This window comes from Benincasa hispida, chromosome 12 (genome assembly GCF_027475165.1).
Source record: "Benincasa hispida cultivar pf3 chromosome 12, pf3_genome.v1.1, whole genome shotgun sequence".
Lineage (NCBI taxonomy): Eukaryota > Viridiplantae > Streptophyta > Magnoliopsida > Cucurbitales > Cucurbitaceae > Benincasa > Benincasa hispida.
The window spans coordinates 54,716,490-54,742,690 of NC_143489.1; the positions used below are offsets into that span (position 1 = coordinate 54,716,490).

Below are 26,201 nucleotides of genomic sequence, written 5' to 3' on the forward strand. Positions count from 1 at the left end.
AATTTGGCAACAAATTTTGGCCAATCAATATTAAACTCTAAGAGCTGGATTTAAATTTTGTTATATTTACAAATTATTTTGCATTGTGTTATATTTACTAATACTTTGGGCATGATTACTATATTTGCAATTGCCCGTAAATATTTCAAAACTACTTTGGAGTAGAAATCATTTAAGATATCCAATAAAAACTGGGTCTTAAAACGACATACATTGTTGTGATATACAATGATGTGACGATCTAAGTTTTAGTTTTAGGTCACTGCCACACCATTCCATAGGGGTGATAGTCGGTTTGGTTTTGTCAGTTTTGGGACTAACCAATAACCAAATCAAACCAATTGATTTTATAAAGAAGGGGTCCAAACCAATGTCCAATAAAGAAAAAACCAACAGATTGGTTTTTATTTGTTTGGTTTATCATTACTTTGGTTCTTGATTTTTGAAATTTTATTTTTTCTTCCAAGTTTTTATTTTTATTTCCATTTTTGTTTTGAACTGATCCTTTCTGCTAATTTTAAATAAAATTGGATCTATTTTTTTTTAATAGATTGAAATAGGACATTTCTTGCACTTTTCTAAATAAAAAAAACATACATGTTCCACAATAATAATAATAATTATTATTATTATTATTTTATTTTTGTAAACAACAAATACATATGAATCATAATAATTAAAATATTAAAAGATACCTAATGTAAGAGTTTATTTTTAAGGGTACATTTACGCTTGGTTTGGTTCGATTTTGATTGGTTTTTCCGTAAAAACCAATCTAAACTAATACTTTTTTGTTTACTCCAAATACAATAAAAGTAGTCCAACTTTATACAAAAAAAACCAAACCAAATTAGTGGATTAGTTTGGATCGATATGGATTTTTAATTTTTCGATTTTTTGTTGCACTCCTACCATTCCATGCCTGAATTTTCAATCAAAATTCTAAAATATCAAGGGTAATTTTGAAAATTTTATGAAAGTTCAAGGATGAATTGCTAGAAAATATTTAAAAACAAATTTAATATCACATATTAAATTGTTTTTGACACCTAACTTTGATAATCATATTAATTAAGTTTAAAAAACATTTTCATGCGAATGTTCAAGATTACTCTCGAAAATAATTAATTAATAAATTAATTATTTAATTATAAATTATATCTCATATAAAATATAATTTTTTTTAAACCCGAATTTAAACTTTTCAAATTCTTACTTCACCTAATTCTTCAATTTTGCCTATAATGAACTAACAATGAGATCCGATGGACCTACAGATCATGGACTCTAATGATTCGAGACTAACTTTTAACCAAACAAAGATATTCTTTTTAACAAATGGAAAAGTTTATCTTTTATACTTTACTCATGAGAGGGACAGCCTATGTTGTTTCATTCCAAAGCTCCTTCCATTAACTATTTTTAATTTTTTATATTATTTTTAAATTTTTTTACGGTAGATGAAAAAAGTGCTTGACAAAAGAGTATGATAAACCTACCTTCTTTTTCTTTCCTCCTTTTTTCCCAACTTATTTTTCTTCTCTCGTTTTAGTCCTAATTTTGCCTACCACTTTGCCTTCACTAGGGTGGTGACATGCTTTGAATTGCTTCTAGAAAGATGTCGCTTTCCATTCTATTTTGTGTTCATCCTATTTTATTACGATAAAAATATTGAGGTCTTGATTTTAAGAAAAATAATAATTTTAAAATATTAATAAATAAATAAATCTAAATTAATAAATAAACATTTTTGGGGAGTTTGAGATGAATGAGTCGAAGGCAACAAAGAAAGAATGTATTCAAGGCTTTATGTGGGTACATATATAGGTTTCGTCAAGAATATCAAGTCGATTGACAACTACAGATTTCGCTCGTCCTGTGAGGGATGAAGGGTTTTGGATACCTCAAGACCCATTTTTGTATATTTCATCATTGAAAATCCTCTCTATCAATCGTAAAAAACATATATTTGATCAACTTCCCTAGTGGTATTGCCTTGTAACTACTCAATATATGCAAAGAGAGAAAGAGATGATGAGTAAGAAATAACGATACTAAAATAGTAAACATTGTAATAGAGAAGGATTTAAAATAATAGTAAGTTAATTATAGATTATAATATTTGGAAACACGAACTATTACAATGGGAAGTCCAAACGAGTTATAATAGCCCACTCCACCAACTTCAAGTCCATGACTCAAACACCCCTTTTATGATTTTTAAACATGTTGACATGTCTATTATTTCTAACGTACATGAAAAATAAAAAAACCTTGGTTGCATCCATCTTTTGTACAGGCCAATGTGAATCCAATAAAAATGTCATATGAGAATTTTTTAAAGTTGATTTTTTTCATTTTATTTTTACTATGTTAAAAAATGAAACATTTGATTAGGTTGCACTTAATTATTGCCCCATTTACATTAATGGTATTTTGATGCTTATCTTTTTTATGTTTCGTAGAATTTTCTATGATATAATGAAAATATCGATTCACCTTTTATGTCGATGTTGTACTCATGAAACTTGAAAATATCAATACGTCGATGAAAATTTAATATTATATAAAGAAGTGTCTTTTTAATTTGAGAAATGAAAAAGAAAATCTTATTCAATAAAAAATAATGAAACTCCTATGTTGAATTATTTAGGTCTCGTTTGATAATCATTTTATTTTATTTTTTAATTAAGCTTATTTCATTCCCATTTCTTACAATGATTTTTTCAAAAGTACAATGGTTGAATTCTTAACCAAATTCAAAAAACAAAATAAGTTTTTAAAAGCTAATTTTTTTAGTTTTTAAAATTTGGTTTGGTTTTTGATAAAAAGTAAGATAACAACGGAAGAAATTTGGAGGTGAAAGTAATGTCCATAAGCTTAATTTTTACAAATAAAAAATTAAAAACGAAATAGTTACTAAGATATTAAAGCATCCAATTCAAAAAGGTTGGAACAATACTAAAAATCATAACTAGAGACTGTTTTGGTAAATGTATAAAAAGAAAAGTGAATAATAAAGCTTCAAAGTTACTTGTTCTACTTATTGATGATGAAAATTAAATCAATAATTGTAATTATTCTTGTACAACTTTACGTTAACTTGAAAACATTGTCATTAATTGACTTGCCCATTATATTGGAGACATAATTACAGGCAGGCTTCAGCCTTTTGAATTATTTTTTGCAAAATCAACATAATAATAATAATAATAAATGAATAAGAAGAAAGGAAAGGTACATATAAATATATAATAATGTTACTGTAAAATATTATTTTTTTTTTTTTAGGAAAAAAATTGTTTAAGTCGCTTGCAAATTCCAGAAAGTTTATAAGAATTCAAGAAGGTAGTTTCGCAAAAATCTTATTAAATCATTTTTGGAGTGATTCTAAAATAATTAAAATCTCTTTTGTCATTTTTAAAATGACAATACTAATTTTGATATATAAAATTATATTTAAAAATTTAAAATTTAATATTACATTAATTTTGAATGATTAAAATCGTATTTTAGTTTGATTTTAAAACTGAAAAAATTGCACTTTATTTGATTGTTTTTTAAGCACACATGTATTGTTGGGAGTTTTGGGAAATGAAGTTTAGAGTTTATTTTTGAATCATACATTTTAATTTTTTTTTTTAATTTAAGCAATTATTTTAAAAATTTGTGCTTGTGACATTTCTAGTTAAGCCATTTTTATTATAACTATTGTGATAAAAAACGTTTTAAAATAATAACACTCTTGTGTCTGATAATTTTTTCTCAAAATTATTGTTTTTACATACAACTCCGTTTGATTACTTACATGATAAAAGTGATTTTATTAATTTTAAATTACTATAAAGAACGACTATAAAATACTATAAACTAATAAAAGGATTGGGAAAACAACGTTTTCATGGAACTTACGTACTTTTGTGTCAACAAGGTGTTTTTATTTACAAGTTTGTGTGTAAACTTAAATATAAATATTTATTGATGTTTTATATGTATTTTAAATTAAAAGTTATTTTTAAGATTTAAATTAAGGTTTTATTGACAATTTTATGTCACAAGCGTCAACAAAGCAAAAAAAAAAAAAAAAAAAAAATTGTGTGTCAACAAAGACCAAATTTGTAGTAGTCATAATTTAAAATAATGGTAGTCGAAGTTGGTTTAGTGGTTGTAGTCAGAGGTCGGCAGAGTTGATTGTCAATAATGGTGGTTGGATGTTGCCAGAGTTGGCCACAGATGGTGGTTATTGTAGTTGGTCGTCGGAGGTGGTTGTCGAAGTTGACCGTTGGAGGTGGTCGCCAAAGTTGAACAACAAGACATAGGGATGACAACCATGGCTAAGGCAGGGCAGGGATTCATTCCCCATCCTTGTCCCTGTCGGAATTCTTAATCCTCATCCCCTCCCCATTACCCATTTTGGGGAGTCGGAGTTAGAAAATCCCCATTCGAAGATTTGGGTCCCCGTGGGAAAAGATCCCCATTTATTATTATTACTTTATTAATTTTATTATTTAAAATTAATTAAAATTTAGTATTTATATTGAAATTGTAAATTTTAGGTAAGAAGTTAGTATTATTATTACATGTATTTATTTAAATTAATAATTAAAAATATATTTTATACTTTTTATTATAAATTTAATAAAAATGAAATTATTATATTAGAAAATTAGGAAAAAATAACTAAAATAGCAGCTTTAGTTTTAGTAGTGTGTATATATATCTCTACATGTACGTATGTAACATGTGTAACATATGTACATATACATATATACATGTAAACAATTAAATAAATTTGGGGTGGAGGCAGGGATCTCCTCCCCATCCCCGCCCCATTTCGGACTAGGATCTGATTTAAACTTTCGGTTAGACCTTCGTGTCCAGTCAAATCAAGGATTTTTCACCTCAATTGGGTCGGAGATCTGTGAGGACCCAATCTCGCAAGGAATTTTGTCGTCCCTAACGAGACATCGGTGTGACGAGGGCTAAGTGTACTGTTGGTGGACATGATATAAATGTTGGTGACATACGAAGTTGGCCTCCCAAACAATGAGTTGAGTTCATATCTCAACTTATCTCATCTCATCTCATCTCCTCACCCTAAACACTCTCTAAATGAGTTTATGGTTTGTCAAAAATGACTCACAACAACTTATGCCCATAGCAAGTTTTCACGTAGGAGAGATTTTAATTGTCCCATATTAGAAGCTCGTGAGTTGATCAGAATAGTGTAAGTATATAAAGAACTCTTTTAAGAGAATCGCAAGAGTGAATAAAGTAGTAGTCAAGTCTTTCCGTTCACTTGTGCACTACCGTCCATCCAGGCAAATAGGTTTGGGTTCTAGTAATCGTGCTCGTGAAAATTTTTTTATTTAAGTTTTTTTAATGTTATAGTTTTAATTTTTGGATCTAAAATTGCTAAAAAAAAAAATGAGTAATTATTTCTTCAGGTCTAAAAAATTAATTGCATCAAATTTTAGCCTTTCTTCATATATGAACCAATTTTCATCTTGAAAACTCTCTTTAATTTCCAACTTGTCTCTAACGAAGACATGTTTGAGATGGATATTATACTAATCTTGGAAGATATTCATGATATATAAGTGAAAATAATTATCTTTATTGATATGAGACATTTTGAATGGTTTAAGAGTTTATGCTTATGCCTAAATAAAAATATATTATAATAGTTTATGTTGTTCTCATCACCTACTTTGTGATCGTTGAAAAAAAAATCTTTATTTTCATTAAATTTTGATTCGCGGGGCAAAAATATAAGATTAAAAAATAAAAATAAAAAACTGGCTCACAAAATTAAAAGTATTCCTAGATAAGTAAAAAATATTATATTGAGCTGCCTTGTGAATCTCAACACTAACAACAAAAAAAGAAATAGATGTACTATTCATTTTTTTTTATAATAAAAAAATTGATCATGTAAAATTACATCTAAATTTAAAATAATGATAAATTAAGAATTCGTTTAGTAATCATTTCATTTTTTTATTTTTAGTTTTTAAAAATTAAACCTATTTCCTTTCTATTTCTTACAATAAGTTGCATTTTTATTTAGTATAATGGTTGAATTTTTAGCCAAATTCAAAAAACAAAAATAAGTTTTTAAAAGCTACTTTTTTTAGTTTTTAAATTTTGGCTTGGTTTTTAAATCATTAGTAGAAAGTAGATTACAAAGGAAGAAATTTGGGGATGAAAGAAGTGCTTATAGGCTTAATTTTCAAAAACAAAAAATCAATACCCTCGTTTGGTATAACCATTCAGTTTTTTGTTTTGGTTTTTGAAAATGAAGCTTATTTCATCCACATTTCTTGCAATGAATTGCATCTTTCTTAAATTTAGTGGTTAAATTCTTAGCTAAATTCAAAAAATACAAACAACTTTTTGAAAGCTACTTTCTTTAGTTCTCAAAATTTGGCTTGATTTTTTAAACTATTGGTAAAAAGTAGATAACAAATAAAGAAATTTGGGAGTAGAATTAGTATCCATAAACTTAAATTAAAAAAATAAAAACAAAAAACAAAATAGTTACCCAACGAGGCCTTAAAAATTTGTTTTTGTTTTATGAATTTGATTAAAATTTAACCATTGTACTCAAGAAAGATGTAGACTTAATTTTTAAAAACAAAAAACAAAAAACAAAAAAACGGAATGACAACCGAACAGAGCCTAAAAGATTTGCAGCTTTAACTTAACTAACATTCTTATATGCTAAGGACCAAAAGATTGGTGGTTCAAATCTCTCACTTTATTTGTACTATAAAAATCTATTTAATTTCATAATTTTAATAAATTTAATAATTAGTCCATACAGTTAGTTCACTTTTAACTTTAAAAAAAAAAACAATTTTAAAACATATTCACATTAGGTTTTTTTAACTAAATTATTGATACTATTTTTATCAATTTTGATGAAAAAAAAGTTTAGTTTTAAACTAGCAATATTATTTTTATATTTCGAAAGAACTAAAATGGAATAAGAATGATTGAAATGATATTTTAATCTATTTTTAAATATATTGAAATACCATATTTTATTCTCAACCCTACCTCTCTAATGAATTATTTATCTTTTCAAACTGGAAATAATAAATTTAAAAAAAAAGCACATATTTTTTTAAAAAAACAATTTCCAACTACACCCAATTATGCATTTACTTAATCAAGAACTTCAACTCTTTTTAGTCAAATTTGACTTTTATATATATTATTAGAAAACTTGATTATTTTCACACATAACTATGAATTGTACATCTAAATAGTCCAACACCCTTTCAAATTCCCACCAATATAATAAAATACACAATATAACCATGTCTACATTAAACTTTCTTGAGCTTTTCTTTATTTTTTCTTTAAGAAAAATAAATCTTGAATTTATAAGTTCACTTTTCATTGATATGTGCAAATTCAAGCATCCTTTAATAGATTATTGGGAAAAAAAATCACCGGTCAATTACCATTCTAAATATTGATGGTTTAGTTCTCACTACCACAATACAAAATTAATTAGATTTCAAAGAAAAATGGATAGAGAACTATATGTTAAAATTTGTGAATTTTGACAGAGTTATTCAATAGTTAATTTGTCGACCTTGATAGAAATCAACGAGTTTATAGATATTAGATAAAGATGAAGTTTCATCTTAAAACCAATTGATCACAATGAGCGAGAAGTATTGAATAACTTGTAAAAAAATTGTGGGACCTCTTAATCTTTTCGATGTGAGATCCTTTAAACAATGAAAATCCTTACCTTACTTTTTGTTAATATTAGTGAGTGAATAAATGAGAATTGAAGGTGATTGAGGGTGTGAATCACTTGAAAGTGGTTGCGGATTACTTGGAAGATATGGTTGATGATCACTTGAAAGTGGCTGAGCTTCTCCCTCTTTGTTACCAACGCATGTGACTTTTTCCACATTTTCACATCCTCAGGTAAAAACTTGGTTGGTTTCTTCCTTTTTCAGCACATAGAGAGGTCATTTTTCTTCTACATTTAAATTGTAAATCAGTCAGATAATAATAGCTACCTTGATTTCAATGTTAAGATGATTAATTCATACAATGACCGTACCTTCATTTCAATGGCTTTCTTTTGAGTTGCACTCTCCATGACATTGGTTGGATCCAAATCGAAGTGGCTCTTAAGACTAAACGATTGTACGGGGAGTTTGAGTCTTTCATCGACTATTGCTTCCGTCGTATTGTGCTCAACAACCACACATCGATCACTGATACATTTGTACTACTCATTATGGGGGGTTCCTTCATTGTTATTATTATTACCATCCTCGTGAGTTCGTTCATTATTACCAACATCATCATCATTACCATCATTATTATTATCGTCATGTTCCCTTCATTGTTATCCTGAACAAATCACACAGAACATACGAGTAAAGAAGATATTCTATGGGATTGTTTAAGATATTCTACACGATCATTTAAGATTTTTTATATGATCGTTTATAAATATCCACATAATTGTTTAAGATTTTCTAAATGATCATTTGGATTATCCTGAATGATCGTTTAAAGAATCCTGAACATTCATTCAAGATTATCCAAACAATCGTTTAGAATTATATACACGATCGTTCAGGATTATCCAACCGATCGTTTAGGATTATATGCATACATACCTCATATAGACTCTGGATTAGTAGCTTTATTTTGTTCAGCTGTTGGCCCATCAGATGTTGCTCGACAGTAAAGGTATCACCCATCTGACGGACCATAGTAGTCAGGTTTGCCAAATCCTTTCAAACTTTTTTAATATCCTTTCTAAGAATTTTGTATGATTTGGAATGGCGATGTTTGGAGGACTTATGTTGCGTATTTGACGATTCATCTTGTCCCTATTTATTCTTCTCCTAGTTAGTCTGAACCGGCTTACGTGATTTGGGCTCTATGGCACGATGCTTAGTTGCATGTTGATCTTACTCACCAACATGAGGTTCATCGGATTTAGGGTTTTCTTGCTCCCCAACATGCTGGTTCAACCTATCGTGCCCCCTCGAGAGACTCATAGGTACCGAGAGAGTGATCATGCCCCTCAACCTCCTCAACCTCCTCAATCCTTCTTCCTTCAACATGATGGATCACCTCTTTAATCTTTCTTCCTTCCAACCGGTCCTTTTACCTTATCTCCTCTATGCTTGGTACCAGTCTCGTCAAAACAATAGTCTGTACATAAGCGAATGAGTAAGTCAGAATGCATGAAACTCTGATAGATGCCAATGATTACTAAGCGATTAGTTACTTACTTTTTTGAGCTGAAACACATTCTTACTCAACGATCTATAAGATGAAGCACGAGATCAAGTCCATTTAAGAATTCTAGGAATTAAAACCTTACTGACTTTGTTGGCTATGAACTTACTTGACGTGGATAAAAGTTCGTAAGCCCAAACCTATAATATGGGAGCTTTTGTTACATATACAGTATTAATACACAGATTAAATTGAGATGGAAACGAAAGTACATACTTGGAATGCAAGTGCAAATCCCTTTATATAATAATATGAGGCATGATGAGCATTATTTGTTTTCTTTTGTCTCATGTGTCTCATTCTTCTCGCACATGATAGTCTTCATGATATTCAAGGTACGTTTGAAAATGACGGACGACCAGTCATAATATCTAAAGACTTCAAGGTTATCAACAATCCCAAATGTCTTCACATAAAATTGGGTTTTCTTGTCTTTTCCAATCATCATCATTTCGATGAATAATGCCAACGCAACCTTAACGACCTCTTCATCGTTTGTAAAAGTGAACTTCTCGGACACATTATTCACGTCCTTGCAAGAACTATCCTTATCATTTGGGTCCTTCGGTCCAAGAATGAGTTGTCACAGTCTTTCACCGCTTGTTTCTCTTTCTACAATTTTCTTGGTCGGCCATAACCCAGTTATCAGATTAAAATCATCTTAAGAGAATATTATCTTCTTCTCCAATATGTTGAATGATATAACGTCTGGATTCGCATCCGTTACCTCCCTCAACAGAAAATGGTGAAAAAATTACCCATTAAATACAAAATCTATGTCCAACAGTGGACTAAAGGCCATTGTCCTAAACATTCTCATATGCTCTTATGTCAACTTATTCTTAATAACGGACGCAGTTTTATAGACTTGGCAAAAACTGTACCAGAAAAATATTTCTCAGCAGGGACAACCATCTTAGCAACATGTAACAAACACATACATTACCACAATAAGTAAACGAATAAAAACCGAATGATCACATAAAAAGAACTAAACGATCCCGTAACATAAAACAAAAAAATGGGATAACAAATAACTAAACGATTGTGTAAGAAACAACTAAACGACTGCATTACAAAGACCTAAACAATCACGTGACAAACAACTAAACGATCACATTACAAATACCTAAATGATCGTGTAACAAACAACTAAATGATCATATTACAAATACCTGAACAATCGCGTAATAAACAACAAACGATCGCATTACAAATACCTAAACGATTGTCACAAACAACTAAATAATCACATTACAAATACCTAAACGGTGACAGATTTTTTTCTAAACGATTGTTTACGTTTCTCTAATTGATCGTTTAAAGAATCCTAAATGCCCGCCTAGGATTATCTAAACGATCTCTTAAGAACGAATACACGGTCATTTACCAAAAGCTGAGAGATCATTGAACAAATGATAGGCGTGAATCCTTTGCAAACTCTAAACGGCCGGTGAGAATCCTAAACGAATATCAACATGCATTCAAGGAGAAGAGTCACATACCTTTTAGAGATCGACGACAGTGAAAAATGTGTACAAACGACTAGTAAGAAAGTGGCCAAATGTTCAGATGAAGATGGGAGACGAAGAGTCAGGTACGAGAGCAAAAATGAGAGAAAACGAGAGCCAAAATCACATAGCTTTTACAAATTTTTATGAAAATTTTGTTTTTTTTGAAAGAGTTCATCCATACAAAAAAATTTGTTTTTTGGATTATTTTACAAAATTTTCCCCATCTTACATATTGTACAACCAAAAAAACGTCTCCATTTCTAACTACCAAAATAATGAAAAAGAAAAAAGAAAAGAAAATAGTAAGTGCATTGAAGAAGTCAAATTATCTCGAAAGGAAATTATAGTGTTCAAACCAAGCCTCCTGTTGGCCTTACATGTGCTCCAACAGTTTCTTTATAAATAAAATATTATTATTGTTAGTTTTATTATATCCATTAAACATTTCTATCTACATTTTCATGAATTTGATAAATTAATATTTTTATTATATATAAAAATAACTGACTAACGTCGCTAATATGGTTAATAAAATTGTTAACGTATTTAAAAAGTATAAAATATTTATTTATAAATTAATCTTTTTATAATGTCTTTAATATCAACATTTTATCAATATTTTGATCAAATTGAGATATCAACATTTTTATCGAGATCAATTGCTTTTAAATGCATTATTATTGTTAGTTTGAAATAATTTTTTAAAATCAAATTTGAAAAAATAACATTAATAAGTTTAACTAAAAAGATGCAAGAAAGATATATACTTTTAAAATTTATAAACTATAGGTCAACCGAGACTCATTTGATTAGAATGGTCTAATTGTAATGATTAAATTTAAGGTTTATAAAAAAAAAATATAAACTTAAATGTCAATCACTTTAATTTATATAGTTTGAAAATTATTTAATATTTATCCTTGTACTTTCAAATATACAATTTTAATCACATACTTTTAATAAGTTTTAATTTTAACTCATACACTTAGTTTATTGTTCATTTTTCAAAAATTTGGAGATATATATTTTCTTATATTAAAATTATTATTATTATCATCTAACTAATTTTGATAAATATTAATTTTAAAATACTGTCATTATTATTACTATGTCAAAATGAACATAATTCAACTAGGATAACATGTATATTCACATAGTGTGTGTCGTGTGACAGTGAATTTAGAAAAAAATATATTTTAAAATGTTTAAACCTCATTATTTATTGTTTTTAAAAAAGTTTGAAACCAATAATTATAGTGGGTCCCAGCGAAGTGCAGTGACACTTCTCACCACCTATCATATTCGTTCCAACGGCGAATGATTAGTTGTTAGACTCTAAGCAAATATGAGCCGTTTGATTTTGACGTGGGTTTTTTTTCCTTTGAAATTTTTGGAAAAACTATTATTATATCTTTAGTAGTGGGTTTTGAGTGGGCCCACCACCAATTCTGTGGGCCCATTTCTATGATCCTTTTGGGCCCACATTTTTGGTCTAATCTTCTTGTCACTTCCCTTCCCTTCCCTTCTCCTCTCACAACTCTCATTCATTCATGTTGCTCCACACAAATCCTTCTCTTCCCCACATGCATCCACATTTTTCTTCCATTCAATTCCTTGCAAATTATACATACATACATATATATATACATATATATATATATATACACACACATACAAATCTCGACCAATGATATATGTCTTAAACAGTTGAGTTATGTTTAAGTTGACCGTCATATTTCTATATATATAAAAAAAATTTAGGTGAGATTAGTTGAAATTGCCCTGTAAACCTTGTTAATAATTTGATTTACTCATCATCTTTCTTACTTTAATAAATTTAATGTATAACATATTCTTATCTTATAATCCTAGGTAATATGTGGAGGATTTTATTCTCTTTCGATTTAGCCATTTTTTTAAAAGGAAATTATGAATCTTTAGAGGACATTATTTTTTTAGGTCAACATTTCGTTATTTTCAATGTTTTATTTGTTGGGCGGTGTTCAACTATCTATCATGATCCTAAATCTTTCAATGCTCTATATATTCTAAAGCCATTTTAAATTTGAGGAAGACAACTGCGAAGGTGTTACGATATTGATATAATATTAAATTTATTATAATTCATCAACTTAAGCTTTTTAGTTGATTGGTGATTTAGCAATTCCATTTTCTTTCCATTAAAAACGTCAAAGTAGATTATTGGAAAAAAAAAATGAAGAAATATGGTGTGAAGAAATCACCATAATCATAGATGAGAGAGAGCCATTAGAGATATTATATTGAAAGGAAGATTCTTCTCATAATCAAGTACATGATCATATCATAGTTATAAAGGAAATATCTGTTCCCAAATTAGAATAGAATGAAAATTTCCCAATTATTTCTTCATTATACTCACTAACATAACACTGATACTACAATATTTTTTTTTAATGTAGGGTTTAGGGTTATAAACCCTAAAAGAAATGACAACTTCTGTCTAGAAAAAGAGGTGATGATTCCATCTCCTCCTCATAGTTGATAGATTTGAAAATTAAATATTTTTAGAATATTAATAACTAAATAATACCTATTTTGTCTTAATTTTCTCGTCCCAAATGAACTTTAGTTCCACTTAAATAAAATATGCTAACAATCTAGAAATCTATAATTGGAATCTCTTATCCTTACTGTACATAGAATAGAACAAACATTTGTAACTGATTTATTAGTATTTATATTGAGATATTACGTTTTATAAAGCTTTTTTCTTAAAAAAAATGAGAAAATAATAAATCTACTCGACATGAAATTAGAAATAAATATAATTTAGTTGAATACTAATATTTACACTATTAAACTTTGTTATTTAAAATTGTAAACGTTTCAACTTTTGCTATAAAATTTAAATGCTAAAATAAAATATGATATATTGTACACTAAGCAATAGATTTTTGTTAATAAAAATAAAATCTCATTTGCAAGTTGCAAAGCTGGCACGCAATATCATATGATATCTAATCATCTGTTACATATATATATATATATAATTATCTTTTTCTACTTTGGCAAACACCAAAAAAATAAAAAAGTTAGAATATTAAAATGAAAGTTTCTTCTAAGTATGTAATTAATTTGGTTCTTGAAGGAACATTTTACATTCTAATTTGGTCAATAATTTTTTCTAAGAGATTAATTTTAACTTTACAGAATTATTCTATCAAAATCTCACAGTTAAAAAGGCGGTTTTTGTAACGAAAATTTATGTTAGTTTCCCTTAATTGGTTCATCTATTTTAAGAAAATAATTGAATTTGTGTCAAACTTTTTTTAAAAAAACAAGATTTTGAAAACTATATATACTTTTAAATTTTTTAAAACTTGACTTGGTTTGATACCAAAACATAAAAACTGATTAGTTGAAGTAGTGTTTATAAATGGTTTTTCCTATTTTTATTGATAAATAGTGCTTGGAAGCGAAGACATTATTGAACGATAGAGATGCTAGGTCAGTTCAATTTCCAGAATACAGAAACAAAAAACAAAATAGTTGTGGAACAAAGCCTAATGATGACATGAAATATAATATTCGGTAAAATTACCGTTTTGTTCCTAAAATTTTAAGTTTGTATGACTTTGGTCTATGAATGTTCATAAATTTTTAATGTTCAAATTTTTATTTAATAGTTCTTCGACCTATTCTAATTTACAAAATTTTTTAAGTACAAAATTATAAATCCAAATGAGATATAGAAATTTAATTTAAAATCAAATCAGTCCGTTAATCTTTAAAAATTCAGAATTTATTAGGGATGTTTGTCTATCTTAAATAAAAAGAACTCATGGATAAGGTATTATTACAAAAATATAGAGATTGATATTATTTAATTTGATAGAGGGGGTTGAATTTTCTAGTCAAGTTGGGTAGGTGACTATTTAAAAATTAAAAAAAAAAAAAGGTTATAACTATAGAAATAATATTTTTTGAATTTCATGTTATTGGTCAAACACTTTTTTTAAGAGACTATTACATTGTAAATTAGAGATGGTAGATTTAAATTTACACATGTTTAATTACTAACTAGCTTTTTTTTAGTTCAATAAATGGGATGATGAAAGTTTTAAAAAATATATGATTTTTTAAAAGAAAAATTTAGAGAAGTGAGTTTATTAATCATTGAGTTATGCTATTTTACCTTATCAATTTTTAGTTATTCAACTTAAAAGTTTATTCAATATAAATTTGGTTGAAAATGGTAGAAATGAGGGAAAAAGAGGAAAAAAAGGAGAAAAAAAAAAGTTAAAAATTTAACCCTTTGAGTTAATTTCAAATTAACAACCTTTGTAGGTAGGTTTTGATTAAGTTGAGATAAAAATGTTATTCAATTACTACAATAATAAGTAACTTAGTAATGAGCATTGAAGACAATATAAAAGCTCTATCCCTAACAACTACATGATAAAATATGGAATTAAAAATCTTTTACATCCTGTAAAACTGTTTGATAAAAACTAAACAACAATTTTACCTAGAGTTCAATAATTACCTCGATTAAATAAGGTCCTCTAAAACTGGTTGACATGCACTCTTTTCATTTGAAGTGGAAGATTCAATCTCCTATGTTTAAGAATTTCCTATTATTAATAGATTTGGACCAGAAGGCGTATTCAACTTTTATGACAAACTTGAGCTAGAAAATAACACCTAGGACCTAATTAAGCATCAGAAGAGGGACTGCTCGACCTAAGCAAAGGTTGAGACGAAGGCCGATCCTCTCTATTATAACTTTAGAAGAAGTAAGTTCATTCTCATCCAAACTCTTGCTAACTTAAGGGGCGTTTGAGGTGTAGGTCCGGAATAAAAAATCTGGGGACTTATTTGAGGGGATTCTGAAGTCTGGGAATTACAAATGTCTGTATTTGGTGTGCAAGATTTGGAAGCCTGTGTTTGGGATACAAACATGAGCTTGAGTAATCTGATTTTTTTCCCTGTTTTCTAGCGGTTATTGTATGAGCTTTAGTGTATTCTGCATCAATTGTTGTGATAATTTAGAAAATTTTAATTTATTCATTTTACAATGAAACTTATATTAATTTGTCTTTTGCAATCCTAAATTAATTCACTTGAGTTTATTAATTTTTATGACAATAATATATGAATGAAAATGATTTAGTTATTTTTTTATAAAAAAATAATTCTTAGTAAAAAAAATAACGAAGTTTTGAAATTAAGTTTGTAGCCAGTTCAGTTTATCGTTAAATATCTAATTTATCTTATGATAACAAAGTAATAAAATTTGAAATTTAGTATCATAATACATTTATAACAAATATAGTTTTACTTTAAATTCCTAAATTATCTTAGGTTTGCTTTAAATTCCTAAATTATCTTTTTTTTTTTTTCTGTGTAGTCACAAAATAAATTTTACATTTGACATTTACATTTAATATCATTATTTATCTATTAGTCAATTTTTGCATGGAAAAATGAAGAAAGAGAAGAAAATGAGAAATTGAAGGGAACGTGGAGAAAGGAGGAAAGAAAAAAAAATATATTAATGGACGACTACCACCAAAGATTGTAGGTGTGCAATGGTAGTGAAGAGAATTTGATGACCCATGAACATCACGATTGATGCAATACTTTAGCACTTAGAGCTTCTAGATGAAAAAGTCAATTTTTTGTTTTTTAGTTCGTGAAAATGACTAAAAAAGGGAGAGAGAGGAAGAAGGAGAAAGAGGAGAAAATACTGAAACAAAACCCAATGACCATCACTTTTATGATGATTGGTCGATTATCGATGGTTAAGTCGGTCGGTCGGTCGGTTGCTGGGGGTCATGATGTTTGGTTGTTGACCACCACTACTGGTTGGTCAATAACAATCCCAATAATCGGTTGTTATGGTCACAATGGTCAAGTGCCTGCGAGATCACCCACCAATGGTAAAGACGTTCAATAGTCGTCGACGATTAAAACGATTGGTTGGTGACCTACCGTCATGACAATCGGTCGCCAAGGATCTGACATTTGTTCGTTGACCATCATTACGGTCGGTTGTCAACAATCACGACAATCAATCGTTAACGGCCACAACGGTTGGTCGCTGACGATCAAGATGCTCACCTGTCAATGTGATCGATCGTCAACGATAAGATGATCAGTCACTAACAATCAAGATGATCAATTGTCAACGGTTAAGATGACCGATTGCCGATGGTTAATCACGAAGTCGACCAACGTTTGTTACCGACGGTCATTGATGACCATTGAGATAGGAAGATGAAGGAAAATATTTCTAAGACCTATGACATTCATTAAAAATATATTCCAAACCCATGAGTTTGATTTCTTATTCCCGTACTTTTATTCCAAGTGCCCAAATATGGATTTGGCTTCAAATGTCAACCCCTAATTCCAAACCCATGGCTAAACACCCTTTAAAATTTTACTTACTTAGGTATAAGAGGCGTTGTGACAAGCAGCCCACGTCAAATCCTTCTTATTTTACTGGTTACATTTCCTTATAACAAATTCACACGGTCATGTGAAGGGTGTTTTGTCTGTCTAGATTTTGTCATCAACACCTACTTTTCATATATATATATATAATAGTTGAATAACGTAATTAAATGTTTGAAAAATAAGAATTTCGTTCGTAAAGACATGGAAAGTCCTGTAGAAGTATGAAAAAGAAGCAACTTTTTTGAGATAAAAAAGTCACATAGTTCGCTTGCTAATGAATGACACCGCAGAATGAGGTCTTCATCATACTCCATGGAGATTGATGAAACGGAAGCAGGATTTATGGTTTAATCTGACACTTTCCTTCAAAAATCCGCCTAAACAAGCTCTTCAAATCAAACCCATCTTTTTAAACTATCCCTTTTCTTTTTCATTCCCACTAAATTTTTTCTTCTGTAGTTCATACTTGATGGGTTTTCAATGGCTTTGTAAAATACTTCAAATCTCTTTATTGATTTTATGAGCTTTTGGGGTTCAAGAAAAGCCGCAAATAAAGGCGTTGGAAATTCAATCACTCTCTTTCCAAATCTCGCCCTCGATTCGAGGATCCTTCCATTAACGAAAGATCAGCTGAAAGTTTTGCCTCTGTTTGATTGTTTTAGCTGATGGGGTTCCTTCTTTTGACCTTTTCATCTTCAGATAATAACAGAGGCAGTGGTGAACTTGATGCTTTTATTGCTTCATTTATGGCTACTGATGATGATTTTTATCGCTAGTCCAGACTGAGAGGTAATTTTTTCCCATGGTTTTTGAGATTTCTTTTCATTGATGTTAATGTATTTTTGTTGGTAGCTTCGGTTAATTCTCTAGATTTTAACAGTTTGTCGTATATGGTTTTCATAAATTCCTGTGACAAGACTTGTCCGATGGCCCTCTTTTAGATGCTAGACTTGTAAATTTTTATTGGGTCCAGATGAATAAGACACTTTGATGTTTGTTTCGTTGTTTCTTGGGAAACTATATTTGGATTCTTTTTAATTCTCTGGGTCACATACAAATTTGGGGATTTTCTGTTTTTATGCTGTCTTGTTTGGATTCCTTTGTTCTTTTTTCATCAAATTCCGTCCTCTTTCGGGAATTTAACGTGATTTGGAGGACTTTTTTAATTCTATGGGTCACAAACAAATTTGGGGATTTTCTGTTTTAGTTGCTTGGATTCCTTTGTTCTTTTTCATCAAATTCTATTATCTTTCTGGAATCTAACGTGTTATGAAGGACTTTGATTTGGATGGTTTCCTTTTACATTGTAGTATTGTTTCTTGTCTGAATCCTTTGCAGGTATTGGACTGTTGTTGTTATCAGATCATGCTGTAGCTCTGGTTGGACAGATGATTGATTGTTAAGATGTTGTATTGTTCTGCATTTGGGTCGGTTTCGGGTGTGAAACTCGTTGGGGCTTTGCTGCTATTGGCTTTTATGTTTAATATTTCACATGGGTTGAATCAAGAAGGGTATTTTCTGTTGAAGCTGAAAAGTGATCTTTCTGATCCATTTGGTTACTTGAGAAATTGGGATTCGAGTGATGCAACGCCCTGCGGATGGACTGGTGTGAACTGCACTTCTGGTGAGGAACCAGTCGTCTATTCCCTTGACTTGAGCTCAAAGAATCTTTCGGGTTCTTTAAGCTCAAGCATTGGTAATTTAGTCCACCTGACTTATCTGGATGTTTCCTTCAATGGTTTCACTGGAAGTATACCGAAAGAGATTGGCAATTGCACCGAGTTGGAGTATCTTGTTCTGAACAACAATAAGTTTGATGGGGAACTTCCATCTGAATTGGGAAGGCTGACATCTTTGGTAAAGTTGAATATATGTAATAATGGAATCCATGGTTCTTTTCCTGAAGAAATTGGAAATTTGAAATCCTTGGTTGAATTAGTTGCATATACCAACAATATCACGGGTCCGTTGCCTCATTCTTTTGGGAAACTAAAGAGCTTGAGAATATTTAGAGCAGGACAAAATGCGATTTCAGGAAGCCTACCGGCTGAAATAGGTCAGTGTGAGAACTTGGAAACACTTGGTCTTGCTCAAAATCAGTTAGAAGGGGAATTACCAAAGGAGCTCGGCATGCTTAAAAACTTGACTGAATTGATTCTTTGGGAGAACCAAATTTCTGGCATTCTACCAAAAGAGCTTGGGAATTGTACAAGTCTAACTGTTCTGGCTCTGTATAAGAACAATCTTGTTGGACCCATACCTAAGGAATTTGGGAACTTAATCTCTCTGACGAAATTGTATATATACCGAAATGCATTGAATGGAACCATACCGGGGGAGCTCGGGAATCTTTCTCTGGCGACGGAGGTAGACTTCTCAGAGAACTATTTGACTGGTGAGATACCCAAAGAGTTTAGTAACATAGAAGGTCTCCAATTACTGTACCTCTTTCAAAATCAGCTGACTGGTGTTATACCAAATGAACTGAGTAGCCTGAGTAGCTTGACTAAACTTGATCTTTCAATCAACAACCTTACAGGCCCTGTTCCTTTTGGGTTTCAGTATATGCCCTCATTGAGCCAATTGCAGCTTTTCGACAACAGTTTGAGTGGCAGCATTCCCCAAGGACTTGGACGTAATAGCCCTCTTTGGGTTGTCGACTTTTCAGACAACCTCTTGACGGGACGAATACCTCCCCATCTATGTCGTCATTCTAACTTGATCATCTTGAACTTGGAGTCAAATAACCTTTATGGAAATATACCTACCGGGATCTTGAACTGCAAACCCTTGATGCAACTTCGTCTGGTTGGGAACAGGTTAACTGGCGGCTTTCCATCAGAGTTGTGTAACTTGGTGAACCTTACTGCGATCGACTTGGACCAGAATAGATTCAGTGGCCCACTTCCTCCAGAAATTCAAAATTGCCAAAAGTTGCAAAGGCTGCATATTGCAAATAATTACTTTACGTCTAATTTGCCGAAGGAGATAGGAAACCTTGTGCAGCTGGCGACTTTCAACGTTTCTTCAAATCTTTTCACTGGGCCGATTCCACTTGAAATAGTCAACTGCAAGATTCTTCAACGGCTTGATCTCAGTGGGAACAGCTTTGAAAATACTTTCCCAAAAGAGATTGGATCTCTCTTACAGTTGGAAATTCTTAGAGTTTCAGAAAATAAATTTTCTGGAAATATACCCAAAGAACTGCAAAACCTCTCCCATTTGACAGAATTGCAAATGGATGGCAATTCATTCTCCGGTAGCATTCCTTTGGAATTGGGGTCCCTAAAAAGCTTGCAAATTGCTCTGAATCTCAGTTTCAACAAGCTAACTGGGACAATACCGCCAGAGCTTGGAAATCTGAATCTACTGGAATATCTCCTGCTTAATAACAATAGTTTGACTGGGGAAATACCCAGCTCCTTTGCTAATCTTTCGAGTTTAATGGGCTGCAACTTCTCGTACAATGACCTTCGCGGGCCAATCCCTTCCATACCTTTGTTTCAGAACATGCCTCCTAGTAGCTTCATTGGCAATAAGGGGCTCTGTGGTGGACCTCTTGGCGACTGCAATGGAGATTCATTGTCTCCATCTATTCCTTCTGTCAAGAGTATAAATGCGTCTCGAGGTAGAATCATAACTGGGATCGCTGCTGCAATTGGTGGAGTTTCTATTGTTCTAATTGTGATAATCTTATATTGTATGAGACATCCGTCCGAGATGGTGCAAAACAAAGAAACACAATCTCTGGATTCAGACGTCTATTTCCCGCCTAAAGAAGGTTTTACTTTCCAAGATCTGATTGACGCCACAAATGGTTTCCATGAGAGCTGTGTGGTGGGAAAAGGTGCTTGTGGAACTGTATACAAAGCAGTGATGCGTTCTGGACTGACCATTGCTGTCAAGAAGTTAGCATCAAATAGGGAAGGGAGCAACATTGATAATAGTTTCCGGGCTGAGATTTTGACACTAGGAAAGATCAGACATCGCAATATCGTTAAACTATATGGCTTTTGCTATCACCAGGGTTCGAATCTTCTTCTCTATGAGTACATGGAAAGGGGTAGTTTGGGTGAGTTACTTCATGGGACTACATGTAACTTGGAATGGCCTACTCGGTTTACAATCGCCATTGGAGCTGCAGAGGGACTTAATTATCTACACCATGGCTGCAAACCAAGGATCATACATCGTGATATCAAATCAAATAACATTCTCCTCGATTATAAATTCGAGGCTCATGTCGGTGATTTCGGCTTAGCGAAAGTAATGGACATGCCTCAGTCTAAATCAATGTCAGCAGTTGCTGGATCGTACGGATACATTGCACCTGGTAATTTCTACTCTTAGTACTCGACGTCGTTTTCCATCTCAAATTCATTGATAACTCTTGAACAAGAATTTCTCTTGCAATTCAAAATTTCTGTTTTAGGGCTTCGTTTTTTCTTTGAGTTGTCTGTTTCTTCATTTTATGAGAAAAACCTGTTAAAGGAACATGGAGTCGAGATCTTTTCTGTAGTTTTGTTCATTTGTTTGGTTATTACTTTTAGTCGAAAAAAAAAACTAAACTTACGACATTCTAAATTCCCAAGATTTATATGTGCTTTCATCATTCCAATACGATCTTTCAAGCAAAATGCTTCAGATTTAACCCAAATAATTTCTTGCAGAGTATGCATACACCATGAAGGTCACAGAAAAATGTGACACATACAGCTATGGTGTAGTTTTACTAGAACTGCTTACTGGAAAAACTCCAGTACAGCCAATCGACCAGGGAGGCGATCTTGTCACATGGGTCAAGAACTATATGCGAGACCATTCGATGTCGTCTGGAATGTTAGATCAGCGGCTCAATCTTCAAGATCAAGCCACGGTCAATCACATGCTTACAGTCCTTAAAATTGCTTTAATGTGCACAAGTCTGTCTCCTTTTCATCGACCATCGATGGGGGAAGTTGTATCTTTGCTTTTAGAATCTACCGAGCCTGACGAAGATCATATTCCAGCTTTAACTTATAATCTAGCTCCAAACGACGACGCAGCCTCGTGAAATTTCAGGTGTGCAGTCTTCGTTTTCAGATAACTGAATAGTTCTTGCATTTTTTTTAACATAAAATGTGGTAATATGTATATTTCCCCCATAGAATACATATATATACATATATAGCATGTAGTCTTTCCAGAGTTTATAGTATATGGGGTAATGCTTATGTTACCCAACTATTGCTTTAGATTTTGCATCTGTTTTAGGATTCAATAAAGTCTCTTTGTATAGTTTTCATATATGATTGATATATTAATCTGCAGCCCTCTGTTTTATTAATCAAATCTGATAGGTTTATTTTAGTGGTTAAAAAAGGGTCTCTAATGATGATAAAAAAGAAATGGGTGAAATTAGGCCTTTTTAGTGTAAAATATGTTTTCCTCTGTCCCTTTTGAAGACATTTGAAGGTGGAGGATATAAATTTGGTTTCTTCATTCTATGAGTCAACAAGTATATTATGATATACATTAGTTTAAAGGGAAGGATTCAAATGCTTGGAATATTCTTTATACCCATTATAATGTCCATTACTTAGGCTATTCTTATATCTCACATGTCATTGTAAGTACTTGTTGGATTCTATAGGTCTACAAATGGAATACTTTGATACTTTTAAGATCTATTCGGTAGAAAATCTGAAAAAAAAAAAATTCTAAAATAAGAGATTAAATGAAAATAAAATTGTATTTTATATTTTCATATATGTGTTTGGTAGTAGAATTAAAAAATTGGATTGTAATTTAAACAATTACAAATTACTTGTAATTACCAACTAAATATTATTTAACAGTAAACTATTATTAGTTTATTTATGAACATGATTTTATGCTTAAAAGATTGTATAATTGTCATTTTGTAATATTATATTGTTTATAGGATAGATTGAAATTTTTGTCCTTGTGATTTGGAAGAAGTTAAATTTTAGGTCTTATGGTTTATAATTAGAATTTACTCCTTATAGTTGGATAAGAGCTTCATAATAGTTCTTTTGTAGGGATTATTTAAGAGGATTTAATAAACCATAGAGACTATATCTGAAGTTATATCAAACCATAGGAATTAAATTTTTAAGAATAACTTTATTCAAATCATAGGGATCAAATTTGGAATTTAACATAAATTATAATAGAGGGATTTTCAAAAATAGAAAAATAACGGAAACTATTTACACAAAATGACAAAATTTAATCAAGTTTATCATTAATATTATGTGATGGACGATGATAGTAGTCTATCAATGTTTATTAGTATTTTTTTTTGCTATTTTTTTAAATAGTTTGATATTTTTTCTATCGGTGAAAATTTTCCTTCATAATATAATACATTACATAATACACATTTTAATTTTAAAAAATTTGAATTGAGTTTATAAAATGACACTATATTTTAAATATTTTTATTTTTATTTAATATAATTATGTATTTTGAATTTGAAAAATTCAACTTCGGATACAATGAAAATATAACAATGTTGTTTTCAAAATTTACTCTTTTGGATCACAGAATCTAAAAACACTTTTTAGAAACAGAATTTGAGTTGTCTACTAAACAAATATTCACTAAATTATGTGAATCTGAAAACATAAAACAAAATCCAGATTATGAACCAAACAAACCTTTTTTGAGTTTTACCCATCCATTTTTTTACAACATTTTATTACATCAACTTGATCAACTTGTTTAAAATAAATAAGATTCCATTTGATTTTTGTTGTTTAATAACTATTTTGTGTTTGGTTTATGGAAAAACACTGCCTCCACCTAAAATTTCTATGTTTTATTATTATTTTGAAAAATCAAATCAAGTTTTGAAGAGTAGTTTTTAAAAATTTATTTTGGGAAATGTGATTTTAAATTTGGGAGGAAACAAGCATACATTTTAAAATTGGAACAATATTTGCGACAATATGTGATACAAGAAAATCAAATCTTTGACTTCAAAGATTGATAGCATAAGCTTAGGGCAGTTGAGTCTTATTTGTTATGGATTAGTCTCAAAGATTTTAATAGGACAAATGTAAAACTCCAAAAAGAAATTGTACATCAATGAAATTTTATCCGTCTAACACCCTATAACTTTAGGCTTGCATTTGATAAGAATTTCACATTGTACTTATAAATTATGCATGGTTTTTCTAGTAATTTATTTGCTATAGTTTTCATATTTACTAAAGTAAGTTCTAATTTAGATAAATTTTTGAAGTTGGAGAACTATTGATCATTAGAATGGTTTGACTATCTTATCTATTGAACCAAGGCTAGGAAGGAAGACCTGGATGATCTGCTCAAACTCGTTTCAGTATTTGCCTTGCCTTGAAAGGCCTGAGTGAGTATCCAAAGTAAGTAGGAATAGATGTCACCTCTTTTGTTGAGGAGTTCGCCCCTCCATCGGTGGAAAGTAGGGATAGTTCAATCAGTCGTGAGCAAAAACCGATTCATTAACATCTCGCTAAAGCCTTCTCCTATGCTTACAGAATTGGGTTGGTTAAAAACTTTCTGTCAAGTCCTTATGCTTTGAAATTTTACTTTCTTCGTTAGAACAGTCAGAAGGGCAGAGCTCTATGTTCTATTGAAAAGCTGTCCAAAAAAAGCGCATTCGCTTCCATTTATAAGAGAGCTTCAACATACCTTCTTACTAGTCCATAGAGAGTGATTCTAGGAAAGGGTGGAGCTGCTTTAACCTTAGCATAATCGGGGATTGAAAAAAAAATTCATTTAAACAACATGATCACAAAAATATCAAAATAATGAAATAAGTATTTTGAAATGGCAAGAGTTTTATAGTATCATATACTTCAATTTTACACCATATGGATGAAATTTCTAATATGTAATTTTTACTAAAATTTAATCACAAGAAAAAAGTAGATGCCATTATGACTAAATTATGAATTCATGCTCATGTTGACTATCAATTGTGTATTTATGAATTGAGTTAGGTTATTAACAATAACTTTTTAGTATTTTATTTTAATTAGAAATCTATCATAATCTCCCTAATTTGGATTGAACCTAACAAAAAAAAAATGTATGAAGATTGTTTTAAAAATATTTTAATTGTTTTTAAGAAACCTTTTTAATTGAAAATTATGAGTGAAAACTTGCAAAGATTAATAACTACCTTTAACAAAATATCTTTAGTATTATTATTATTCTTTCCTTTTTAAAAGAAATTCGTTCACCTTTTCTATGGATATATATTAATACAATAAAATTTAAACCCTCTTTTAATTCCTAAAATTTCATGCATGCTACTTTTTCTTGAGTCTATGAAATGTTCAGTGTCACTTTTTCTCTCAAAATCAATTTAAAAAAATATTTAAAAAGTGTTTAAGTGACACTTTCACTCTTAAAACTACATAAAAAATTTCAAAAAAAATGTCTAAGAGACAATTAGACTCTCAAGATAGCCTAAATAGTTGATAAAAGGAATTTTAATTATCAAGAGATTCAAAACCAACTACAAAGTCTTTAAAATACGTCTTAGTAAAATTTTAACTCTAAAAAAAATATCTAAGTATAACTTTCACTTTCAAAACTAACCTAAAAAATCTAAAAGAAGTTTGTAAGTCACATTTATATTCTCAAAATATCCTAAAAATGATCACACTTTCCATTTCAAAGCAAGCATAAAAAGTATCTAAGTATCACTTTTACTTTCAAAACAATATAATTTTTTTTTTAAAAGTGTCCAAGAGACGATTTGACTATGGGAACAACCTAAATAGTTCATGGGAGTCATTTTGATTATCACAATAACTACAAAATTTCTAAAAAGTGTGTAAGTGACACTTCAATCTAAAAAAAAACCTTAAAAATGTTAAGTGCTACTTTTACTCTCAAAATCAACCTAAAGAGTTTCCAAAAAATGTGTAACTGACACCTTAATTCTCAAAACAATCTAAAAA

General features: G+C 30.3%; 1 protein-coding gene and 1 long non-coding RNA gene across 4 annotated transcripts; one reads left to right on the top strand and one right to left on the bottom strand.

Annotated features, from left to right (window-relative positions):
* Positions 1-7,763: 7,763 nt before the first annotated feature.
* LOC120068568 (uncharacterized) lies at positions 7,764-10,491 on the bottom strand. Its single transcript, XR_005479230.2, has 5 exons — positions 9,505-10,491; positions 9,282-9,428; positions 8,658-9,201; positions 8,090-8,385; positions 7,764-8,005 (listed from the first exon to the last, which is right to left on the bottom strand). It is a non-coding gene; the product is annotated as an uncharacterized LOC120068568 (long non-coding RNA).
* Positions 10,492-17,333: 6,842 nt separating this feature from the next.
* On the top strand, positions 17,334-25,003 carry LOC120067188 (uncharacterized). 3 transcript variants are annotated; one of them, XM_039018667.2, is made up of 4 exons: positions 17,416-18,035; positions 18,585-21,579; positions 21,917-22,307; positions 24,551-25,003. In XM_039018667.2, the coding sequence occupies exons 2-3, from the start codon at positions 18,651-18,653 to the stop codon at positions 22,297-22,299; spliced, it is 3,312 nt and encodes a 1,103-aa protein (XP_038874595.1). In that variant the 5' UTR covers positions 17,416-18,035; positions 18,585-18,650; the 3' UTR covers positions 22,300-22,307; positions 24,551-25,003. The 3 variants fall into 3 exon arrangements, with proteins under 3 accessions (XP_038874594.1, XP_038874595.1, XP_038874596.1); XM_039018668.2 differs by having other exon boundaries at positions 24,556-24,919; XM_039018666.2 differs by lacking the exon at positions 24,551-25,003 and having other exon boundaries at positions 17,334-18,035; positions 21,917-22,577.
* The last annotated feature ends 1,198 nt before the right edge of the window (positions 25,004-26,201 follow it).

Excerpts from the sequence above, each read along its gene's own strand:
- LOC120067188 (XM_039018666.2), top strand. The coding sequence starts at position 18,651 with ATGTTGTATTGTTCTGCATTTGGGTCGGTTTCGGGTGTGAAACTCGTT. Across the intron at positions 21,580-21,916 it reads GTACGGATACATTGCACCTG|AGTATGCATACACCATGAAG; the intron begins GTAATTTCTACT and ends AATTTCTTGCAG.